General features: G+C 41.0%; 1 protein-coding gene across 2 annotated transcripts in view; it reads right to left on the reverse strand.

Moving 5' to 3' along the window:
- Nucleotides 1-12,313, reverse strand: part of thsd7aa (thrombospondin, type I, domain containing 7Aa) — a 169,833-nt gene that overhangs the window by 108,248 nt on the left and 49,272 nt on the right. For both annotated transcript variants that reach the window (XM_026157251.1, XM_026157250.1), the window contains exon 4: nucleotides 303-484. In XM_026157251.1, coding sequence (XP_026013036.1) covers nucleotides 303-484 — 182 coding nt within the window. The remainder of the gene's footprint in view (nucleotides 1-302; nucleotides 485-12,313) is intronic.

Genomic DNA, 12,313 nt, shown 5'->3' on the forward strand with positions numbered 1-12,313 from the left:
CATATATAAAAAATTAGTATGAGAATTACAACACAAAATGCTTTCTCAATCTAAGCAACACTTCAAGTAATACACAGTGTTGTCATTCAGACAGATATTTTCCATTCATTCTGTTCCTTTGCTGTTTGCTTGTCTTACCTTTGAAATCAGTTCTTGTAAGGATGATAGTGGTTTTAAGATATAATGAAACAAGCCTTAATCAGACAATGAAACCGGATGGAGGTTAATTTTGAAAAAGACCAATGCAATGACAACATTTACCTTCTCAGGAGTGTTTTTGTTTAATAAAACAGAAAAATTACCTTCTTTGCTCCTGAGAGGACTAAGGTTTGATGGTGTGTCAGTGCTGGCTTGCACACAGTACACCTCCCGAGTCTGAGTACCACCTCCACACATTCCTGTATGGTTTCCACGTCGGCGGTCCTGCTGGCTCAGTAGCATGTCCACCTTGCACTCTGTCCATTCTGTGGTCTTCCAGCTGTACCTGCGGATGTGTGACAACAAGAAGAATATATAGTTATAGCTCCTTTGTGAATCAATAAATAAACTGATAACATGGAACAACATTTTTGCTCATTATTTTCTAAGAAAGATGCAGATACAAGCAAAAACTATCAAACTGTGAAGGTGAAGTACAGCTATTGAGACCATTAATCAGCGAGTCGCACAGCCTACTTGATAATAGGCTTCATTTTCTGACTATCACACATACTTTCAGCTTTAAGGAGCTGAGCAGGTCTTCTGTGCCATTGACAAGTTGCTGCTTGTCTTCCTGCAGCGACTGCTGACATATTAATTTAGTGTTTCTGACCATGAAACAACGGTCAGAATAGAATCAAATCAAACTAGCACATGACTTCGAGTAAATATATGGTTTATAAAAAAATGTGTAAACATGCATCATGAAGGGGCTCATAGAGACCACAACAGTTTTCAATGAAGTGTACAATAAGAGTAAAATTGCTGTATATTATTTATATAGGTGTGTGAGTTGATTAGAGTATTATGTGAAGGTAATCCTTTAAATAAGGAAAGAAGAAAAGAAAAAGGTGCTAGCAGAGAGATTTAAAAGTAATTAGAAAAAGGAAAACATTTTTGAAAATGACAGAAAGGAAGAGAATGACTGTAACTAAAGTGGAGTGAGTGTCATGGTCCCCGTGCCTGTGCAGCCGGCCCCGCAAGGCTACATGTGTTTTTGTTTACTCTCCCTTTCTCTTGCCTCTCCGCCTGGGCGGAGCTCACTGCGGGCTCCCGCCCTTGGCCCTCACACCTGTTGCCCGTCAGGCTGCCATTATGTGTCTGCCATTTAAGGCCGAGACGCAGTCTCAACGCTGGATGATTGTGTGAGACACATTAGTGAGCCTCTAGCCTCAGTGAAGTTTCCGTGTGTAAATCTGTGATTCTGCGTAACCGATCTCTCTTGTGAGTAGTTTTCCTGGACCCGTAACCTACCCGCTGTGTGGACATGTGTGAAGAAGAGAGCATGTGTGAGAGAGCTTCCCCTTCTCGGATTTTCCCCCTGGACCCTAGTAACTCCGAATTTCCCCCACTGTATATATTCTGCACCTGATGATTGTGTAAATAAAACTGAACTCTGCTCTGCGCTTGAGTCCCCGCCATCGCTTGTGACAGTGAGCTGATTCTGAGATCATTTGGATCAAATGATGCTCCACCCCATATGGCAGTGCAGATGTAGGCCTTAAGCAATTAATGATCCAGTAAGTGTGACTAGAAACAGAAAATGTAAAAGAGAAAATCTTGCTAAGCACCAATGAGGGTGCCCTCCAGTGGACTAATCGACTATAAGTGATTCATGAGTTAATAATAAGTATAACTAGAAGCAAAAACCTTAAGACCACGCATGTATAAGCAAAACAAGAAATTAGATGTGACCGAGCATGCTTGAATGTGGACATTGTTAGGGATAGTAATGTTTATATAGGAGCACTGACTGTGATTGCTGAAATTAACAATCTATAATCTACGGGCAGTGGTGAATAATATATTGGTGATACAATGTAATCAGGACAAAACTGATAATAAAGTTATGAATAAATAAATAAATAAATAAATAAATAAATAAATAAGGCAAATTAAACAGGATATGGTATAAATGCAATAAAAAATAGACAGGCTAAATACTGTACTATGTAAACTCATATTAAACAATAATGGGATATCTATAAAGAAAAAAGGGAAGTAGCAGTAAAGATGAAATCATTGCCTGAATATAAACTCAAAACAAACAGAAACTCAAGGAATGAGAACATTTTTGGGTTTAGTATTGAAGTATCAAGATGATGCTTTGGTAAACACATCACTGCAGACGTGTTTACCAAAGCCAAGCTGCAGTAATCGAGCAGATTGTGTAATCAGCCACACTCACAGCAGCCCTAGAGTTAAATCCATTTTTGGGAATTCCAGAGGTTTTTGGAATGAAGATGTAAATAGCAGCATGTGAACAGCTTTTCCTACACTAACACAGCCTCTGATAGTCAGAGAGGTGAATGACCCCATAATTCTAAATGTTCCAGGAAGTTTGGCTCCTTGGTCACAGGAGAGGAAAGCCTGGTTAAGAGCACAGAAGCATCTTGTGACAGCAGAGTGGCTGAAGAGCTGTCGGCATTGAAGGACTGGATGGAGTACACAAGGAGCGAAAAAATTAATGCTGACCAAATAGCAGGCAGAGCTGACCAACTGGAAAATGAAATCAGAGAAACAATGGAAGCTGAGAAACAACCAGATAGAATAGATCTGCACGTGTACCATACACACCCTATTTGCTAGAGAAATTAATAAACCAGAGATGTTGGAAGAAATTTCTGGCACATGTAAAAAGTGTGGTCGAGGGGATACAAAATGAGAGAGCTGGAGCAAAATTCAGCCCCTGTGGCATCCCTCACCAGATCTGGGGGTCCAAAGGCTCATTGAGTGGAACATGAAAGAAAACTCTCTCCGAAAAGAAAAGCAACTACATAAACACATCCTTCACTTTCCCAATGACTTTTCTCATCACAGAGTGAATCCTTTTAAAGATCCATTAATGAATCAAAATAATAATCATTGGTGCCAGAAGGAAGTCCTTTTGATCACTCTTCTGGCCCAAAAGAAGATCCTACTGCAATCTAGGGTTGGCAGATAAGCTGGCAGACCTTACTGAGGGTGCAAATTAATTTATCAGTGCTTTAGAGGAGAGCAGTGCTGGAGTAATGCTGGAGACATCAAAGTTCTGTTAATGCATGTGGTAGGTAAACGCGTTACTGGAGATGTGTTTACCAAGGCTAAGCTCCCACAGTTATGCCAAAGGAAAGACAGTGAAGGGTTTGGAGGACATCACACAGACATGTAGGAGGTACTCAGAACATTTTATCCAGAAAGAGTAGACCCCTCCAGAGTGAAGGGAGAAAAAATTACAGATGATTAATATCTTTCCAAATTTCTTCACAACTTTCAAAGCAGATTCAAAGGTGAAACAGGCAGTATTTGGAACAGAAACCCTGTTTAAGGTAATGACAGTGGAGGCCATGCTACATGAAGTGCAAAAGTGAGTGGAATTGTGGTAGGCCTGAATAAGCTGGCATGGCTGTTGGTTGTAGATCATATTGTCCATCATGTTAACGATTAGGAAAAACACCAAGCAAATAAAATGAACAAATGTTTGACAAATAAACTGAGACAACTAAAGCTGGGAAAACTAACCAAACAAAAGAAAGACAAGATGAAAGGTGCTGTTGGTGACCACTGATCCAGAAGCAAACCACAAGCACCAGCTCTAGCTGTAGCAATGCTGCAACCTTCAGCACATCATTAATCCAACAGGTCCTTGAGGCAGATGAGGTATGAGTTAACATGACCAACAACCAGGACTAAGGCAGTCTGGACAACACCAACTGTATAATCATTCTCATCCCACACTTCAACAGAGTGAAGAACTCATTGTTATTTATTCCTGGTGTCTTACTATTTATATTTTATTCCTGAACATTTGGCGTGGAGCACCCATAATTTTGTTGTACACATACAATGACAATAAAGGGCTATTCTATTTTAGTGCAAATAATGTATGTTGGGGTTACAATTAGCATGGTCATTGAAGGAGAGACTATCCCGTTAAACAATAGATCGACTCTGGTATGACATGAATTGAACTTACTATTATCAATACTAGATGAAGACCCATCATGCATTGGTGATACCGTGCTTGAATGAGTCACATAAACTAGGTCCCATGTGGGAATCTGCTCTGAAAGTACTTGAGTGGATTCTACCTGAAAATAAACAAATTCATATTTCAGCAGCAGTGATTGGTACCATTAGAATATTGATAAATGTTTGTGATGGCAGCCAAGAGCCTGGTGAGTAAGACAACCATGGAAATTACTCTACAGCAAGCAATAGGTATCCGCCCTCTATTGAAGTGTTAATAAATCATAAGTTTCTGCAATACAACAATTTTTAGCAATTCAACATCCTGACTCCAAGACTATTGTTTGGTCCGTTGCCTCAGAGCAATCAATGCATCATGAATCACTGCTTCACACTGTTGTTTCTGATGCTCAGCTGTATACTGTGATTGATTTGTGTTCAGCTTTTTTCATTTACCCTTGCACTGCCGTGTGAAGGCTGTGTGCAGGCAGGAAAAGGACCCAAAGTGCAGACTCACGGCAGGCAAAAGTGCACTCCAAAACTCAGCATTGATTGCTGGATGACAAAACGTAACAAAAGCCCAAAAACACAAAACACTGGGTCGACGACCCAGGCACCCTAACATGCACCTTGATTCACAAATTCTCTTTGGACAGTAGTACACCTATACCACCTGACCTAGGTTTGAATTGCAATTCAGCCAACAAAAACACACAGAAGTGTCTTGGTAGACAACTTTGTGGGGAAAGGATGCTGATGACTGTCAGATCTATGTCCCTTTAAAGAAAAAAGGCACATACTCTACACAGCCATTACTTTAGTGTCTCGATGACATTGAGGCTTGGATGTCTCTTAACTTTTTAAAATTCAATGATAGAAAAACAGAGGCGATGGTTTTTGGTAGCCCCACCGAGACCCCCGATGTGTATTTAGATACCTTGGCACAGTATGTTAAACTAGCTGTCACAACCCTGGGGGTCAAAGTGGACTGTGATCTGAAGTTTGAAAATCAGATTAAGGCAGTGATAAAAAGCTAGCTTATTTCAGCTCAGGCAGCTGGCAAAAAAAAGCCATTAGGACACATTTCCCCTATTTTAGCTTCACTTCACTGGCTGCCCATTTCTTTTAGGATTCAATTTAAAATTCTTTTATTTGCTTTTAAAGCTCTCCGTGGCCTAGGCCCATCTTATCTCTCTGAGCTGCTACAGCCTTATACACCCACCCGCTCTCTCAGGTCAGCTGATCAGCTGCTCCTGAATGTACCTAGGACTGGGCGTAAACTTAGAGGAGATCGTGCTTTTGCTGTAGCAGCTCCCAATCTCCCTTTAGAGATTAGACAGGCCACTTCCCTGCCTGTTTCTTTACCCTGGCCTTTGACACCACGTGAGATGTGGGTTTTTAGTTTTATTTTAGTTGTTTTTAGTTTATTCTTTGCTGTTTTATCTTGTTTTCTTTTTTAATATAGGGCTGTTTTAATTTTTATGTATTATGTGTTTGTTTATTTATTTTTGGTGTTTTCTTTTATTCTACTGTTTTAACTTATTTTCTGTACAGCACTTTGGTCCTGTGCTGGCCATTTTAAAGTGCTATATAGATCAAACTGGATTGGATTGGAAAGGAGGCTAATTGCTCCTTCCCAAACAGAAGCTGTGACCAAAGCGCCCAAACAGTTAACCATGGGCCAGGTGTTTTCTTTCCTGTGAATGGCAGAATATAGCCGCCTGTGGATCAGCTATAATATGGACAATAAGTCGAGATCAGCTATAATATGGACAATAAGTCGAAGCAACAATAAAGCCAAGCTGCAATGGACAGAAGGTGCAGAAGGAGTCTTTGAGGCACTGAAGAAAGATATATAGTCTACCCCATCACTGGGCAATGGCTACTGATTACTTTAAACCAATATATAAATGAAACTGAATGAAATTGAAATGCTGTACTCATGCGAGACACCCCCATGTATGAAGCCTCGAGCTTATTACTGCACTAAACTTGACAACATAGAAGCTGGCCTGCCACCCAGTTATCAGGACCAGGCAGCTGCAGCTGCAGCTTTTAAAAAGGCATCTTTATTGACAATTGGCTACCCAGTGATACTTCATACATCACACCAGTTTACTACTCCAGATTTGTTTCTACCCAACCAAGGTGTACGGGCTATGAAGGCAATTCTCAAAGTTCCAGAACTGAACCACTGGTGCAACACTGCGCACCCTGCAACCAGGATGATGTTGCCAACTGATAGCAACTCACATGATTGTTAGAGCATACTGAGAAGCTTAAGCACATGAGGATTTGCACAATAAAAACAATAGTTGCTGATCTTACTGTATTTGTGGACAACTCCTGTTTTCAGGATGAAAAGGTTGACTATGCTGGTTATGCCGCTGTTCAACTAAACTCTGCTGTTGAGACTTTCACAACCATACAAGCACGAATGGTTGATCAGCTGTGCTCTCCACAACCTGACAGCTGCCTGTAAAATAGCTACAGGTAAAAGATTAAATGTTTACTCCAATTTGCTTGTGCCATGTGCCATGTCAGCGCTAACAACTGAAAGCAGAGAGGCTTCCATCGCGCAGATGGAACACCAATAGCACATGGGGAAGCTGTCTCACAATTAATAGAAGCTCTACAACTCCCCTCTGTTGTACTAGCAATTAAATGCCCGGCATATCAGAAAACTGACACCATGGTAGCTAAAGGCAACAGTGAAGCAGATGAAGTAGCAAAACAGGCAGCAGTGCCATGATGGCACCTGTGTTAACAGATGCAGCTGCTCACCCTTGGTCAGTCTGAATTCGCTTATAGTTGCTCAGGAAAAGGCTAACGAGCAAAAAAACCATCCCTGGATACAGTGAGGTGCACTCAGAACCATTCAACCACCTGATGTTGGTCTTACTGAGAAGTCACAGACATGTTGTGCTACTATCGTCATTTCTCCATGCAACAATCTATCTTCCACATGTATCAGATCACTTCACAGTTACCTTAGCAACCCCTACTTCTCTAAAGGACAGACTTGTCCTATGACATAAAAAAATCCATACCACCTGTGGTCTACATGATAAAAACACAATTTTCCCTTTTTGCATGGTCCAGGGGGAGTAACTTGAGAATATCACAAAAAAATGACACCCGTGATAAGAGTAAGATGATGCTGATATCATCCAAAACCCAAACATGAGTGGAATCTTTAAGACATGTAACACCACTAAACAGTGGTATTTTTCTGGGTCAACACACTGACGCAAGAATACTGTGTCAGCCTGTATGGAGCAGAAGAGGAAGACTCTTTAGATTTATAATGTGCTACAATAAACCTCATGCACAATGCTTGCAAGTTTATGATGTAGGCAATGGCACATGGCTGTTAGATGTCGTTTTTTGGTTTTGTGATAAAGATAAATACATAAATTCAGTATTACCACCTAACTGGACAGACATATGTGCACCAGTCATATTAACAGGACAAATCAACTAACCAGCAACAAACTTTATGAGATTCCAGATGCCTCACCTTATTATGTCTTTATGGAAAATTTTAGCTATTTAGATATTTTTAAAGTAGCTCAAGATTGTTTGATCACACCAGGCCATGCAGAAGAATAGTAACTTTTGCGTGCTCTGTTAATTAATATTAACCCTATAATACCCTTTGTACCATATTTGATACTGAGACATCTATCTCATCAACATGATGAATACTTGCCATAATTTCAAAATGTTATGGACAAAATTCTTTTTTTGTCTAAAATTAACATTGTTGTTAACAAAAAGTTGCCAAAAATGGCCAATGTATCAAGTGCAATACAAAAAATATATAACAAATATATCATGACGAACATGATATAGCAAAAACATTTTGTGGATTTTGTCATAAGCGTTAATAAACATCTCGGTTCCAAAAAAATCTGAATTTTCCAGCTATTTTTTGATGGGTTGGGTCTTACAGGGCTAACTCCCAGAGTTATTCCCCCTGAAATACTGTTTTGAGAGTAGTTAATCATTTATGTTCATTTCAGTAGAGTGGTACAAGAAAGTCAAATTGGTGGTGGGGTTACTAATCCTACTCCTATCGACAGTGTCTAAAGCTGAGTGATCTAAACAGGACCAAGTCAGATAGGGAGTCCCCTGAAAACCTGTGCCACCCTGACAATCCTATACAGCGGTCCCTCGTTTATTGCGGGAGTTATGTTCTAACAATAACCTGCGATAAGTGAAATCTGCGACGTAGCCAGCTTTATTTTTTACAATTATTATAGATGTTTTAAGGCTGTGAAACCCCTCACTACACACTTTATACACTTTTCTCAGACAGGCATGAACATTTTCACACTTTTCTGTTTTGTTTAAACTCTCAAATTTCAAACCTTGTTAGAAAAAAAAGTCCAGAATTATAGAACAAAACCAAAGATCAAACCCTGTTTTCAGGTCCAGAACATGAGAACAGAGCAGCTGCCAGAGAATTCAACATTAATGAATCAATGATACGGAAGTGGAGGAAGCAAGAAGAATCAGTTGAATAAAGTTTGATTTATCTGACTGTTTTGTTTCACTTAATGCGCCTTATAATCCAAAAAATACGCTAACTTCTACCTTCCTTTAGCATGTCCAGAAGTCTAACTTTTTGTGCGATGGTTAGCATCTTCCTCTGCCTTTTGGGTGCTACTGCAGGCGCCTTTGACGCTGCAAAAATTTCATCGATATTGTTGTGTTTGTTGGGGAGAAAACTTACAAACATACAGTGCAGCACTTCAGAGTCAGACTGCTAGGATCGAAGATTTATGTGAATTTTACAAGTTGAACACATGCTGTACTGTACAGGAGGCACGGCACGGAGGAGATTGATTGACAATGGTCTACAGCTGATCAGGACGCAGACCACGATGCGCTGAAAAAAAAAAAGCATGCAAAATGGCACAAAAAAACAGCGAGGCCGCGAAAGGTGAACCGCATTATAGCGAGGGACCACTGTAGCGAGGAACAAGCACAGCTTGAAAATGGAAGGATTAGTGCTACAGTGAGATTTGCAGTCTCAAAAACAGAATAGTTTATTTTTCATTTGATGCAGAAATCATCAGTGTGGGCACAGCCAAGAAAACAAACAGAACAATCAAGAATGAAAACACAACTAACCTACTAGACTGAAAATCCGAAAATTAAATACAGGCGTGTAACCTCCCTCCCTACACGGGAGAAATGGTTTTGAAGAAAAAGGTTTCCCACCCCTACAGCTACCAGGTCTATTTGCTTTATAAATATTACTGTATACTTTATAATATATACTGTAACTATTATAAAAATATTATTCATAATGTTTTTATAATATTTACAGTATATACAGAAAAAAACTAACTAGCTCTTCTAGATGCAGAAACTTGGTCACACAATACACAGCTAAACACACAACATGGCCATGATGGAAACAGAAAGTAGGCGGGGCCAGCTATGGTGTTATTTTTATGCCACTATTCTGAGCGCACGCAAAAAAAATTTTGCAGGTGCAAGTGTTGCATTTTGAGGAGAAATTTATTTTGAGTGAAGAAAAGCTAAATTTAAGTGAACAAAATTAATTCCTGCGTGCAAAAACTGTATTTCAGTGTTTGCTATTATACACACACACACACACACACACACACACACACACACACACACACAACAGCAGCCCCTCTCCCTCGGTTTTTCCATTTGCGCTCGCTCGCAATGTGTTGCTGGCGCTCTCAACATTTCTGCCTGTGCGCGCTCAACTCTTTCTCTACACCGTTATATTTGTGCCACAAAACCAGCCAATCACAGACTTGGATGTGTAAAAATCTGATTGGCTGTTCTGGTCTCCAATCAGCTCGAAGTGACGAAATGCAATATCCCAGAATGCATTTTGTCCAAAACTCAAACGAGGCAGTGGCAGAGGAACACAGAGTGGCAGAGTTTGAAATATTACTCTGTCTGGGTCACAAAATAAACTTTTAAGATTTTTTCATGTGAGAATGTTTCTGTGTAAACTTCAAATATCTGGTCGATTTATCAAGACATCACATATTTGCATGAGTGCTCTGACGTTTTCGGAGATGCCTGTTACCCACCAGCTGACCGCACAGCTGGACTGGCCATTGAGCATCCCGCACATTTTCCCGGTGGGCTGATGTGATTTTTCATTTTTCTGTTTGTTTGTTTGTTTTTGTAACGGTATAAACAATGAAAGGTGGTGGATTAGCCAATTGGTCATGATCAACTCTGGGCTGGACCAATTACAACACATCTGTATTGAGGGGAAAAGGAACGCGATTCGTCCCGGAGAATGAAAAAAAGACACAAAGCTGAAGTTATTCTGTCTTTGCTGCACAGCTGCCTTTTCTTCTCTCATTCTCTCCCCCTCCCTCTCCTGTTGCTACTTCAATCATGAAACTGATCAATGATCAGCTGATCGTCTCTCTCGTTTGTTTAGCTCCCACTTTGCGCCAGAAACAGGAAACCAGCGGATGTCACGCTAAACAACAGCAGCACGTTTAAGCTTGATAAGCTGTTGCTAGAATTTATTTAATATTACTTTCTAGGATCAGCTGATGTTTGCTGGAGCCACAGCTGTAAAAGCTGCTGCTCATGATATCGGTTTGGATATGTGGTGAGAGGGAAACATGAAGGTGATACAAATCATACATATATACCAACAACACAGTGTACATCACTGTCACAACAGCGTTTGTTTTAGTTCAAAGGCTTTATGGTTTTTCCTATAATACCTGCTGGTGAAGTCAGTGATTTTTTGTCAGTTCAGCCTTTTATATTATGTTTAACCCGAGTGACCACCCGGTCAGCTGGTGGGTAACAGGCATCTCCGAAAACACTAGAGCACTTATGCAAATATGTGATGTCTTGATGAATCGAGCAGATATTAGAAGTTTACACAGAAACATTCTTGCATGAAAATATCTTAAAAGTTTATTTTGTGACCCAGACAGAGTAATATTTCAAACTCCATCACTCTGTGTTCCTCCGCCACTGCCTCGTTTGAGCTTTGGACAAAATGCATTCTGGGATATTGCATTTCGTCATTTCGAGCTGATTGGAGACCAGAACAGCCAATCAGGTTTTTTCGCATCCAAGTCTGTGATTGGCTGGTTTTGTGGCACAAATATAACGGTGTAGAGAAAGAGTTGAGCGCGCACAGGCAGAAATGTTGAGAGCGCGAGCAACACATTGCGAGAGGGGCTGCTGTTGTGTGTGTGCGTGTGTGTGTGTGTGTGTGTGTGTGGGGGGGGGGCAAACTGTTTCACAGTCCTCATTCACCATTAACTATGAATGAATGATGCGACCAGTCATGGAGCGTGCAGATTTGGAAATTGAGGAGCATATTTGTGGACTTCAGCCCAAAATACTTTGAGGCAGTGGTTGTTAAGAGGATTTGGAAAACACCCACAGAGAACTTCAGTCTAATAGATCAGCGGTCCCCAACCTTTTTTTGCGCCACGGACCGGTTTATGCCCGACAATATTTTCATGGACCGGCCTTTAAGGTGTCACGGATGAATACAACAAAATAAAACTAGTACCGGTACCGAAAAAAAGAAAATTTATTCATAACACACGTGAAAAGACCCAGGAAAACCGAGTTAACGATAAAAACGATAACGAAATAACGCTGAAAACCGATAAAAACCCTGAAAACCAGACATTTCACACCTGAGCCTCAACTCTCGTGGCCCGGTACCAAACGACTCACGGACCGGTACCGGTCCGAGGCCCGGGGGTTGGGGACCGTTGTAATAGACATTGTACCTGGCTGGCTCAAGGATTTGTTGTTGTCGACAATCCATCCTCCCACGACAACAATAACAACAACACCCCCAGTGTCTCACCTCTAGTTCCACATCCTCATTGCTGCAGTTGTAGCCCTGCACTCAGATCACATCACTCCAGCTGTCTCGCTCAACAGCTGCCCCTCCTCTGCCTGAGGATCTGGTCATGAGGGTGGTCTGGCAAATCTTGTCCCCAGCCACCCACTCACCAGACGACCACCACATCCCAATTCTTTGCTGCCACAACAACCTGCTTCCTGTTTGAGGAAGCTTGGCTCTCGGTGGCGGAACTGAGACCAACTGCCAGTGACCATCATCATCTCAGATGAGCTATCGTCTGACCTCTTGGACCTAGTTCCTAACCTTTTT

Source organism: Astatotilapia calliptera, chromosome 22 (genome assembly GCF_900246225.1).
Source record: "Astatotilapia calliptera chromosome 22, fAstCal1.2, whole genome shotgun sequence".
Classification (NCBI taxonomy): Eukaryota; Metazoa; Chordata; class Actinopteri; order Cichliformes; family Cichlidae; genus Astatotilapia; species Astatotilapia calliptera.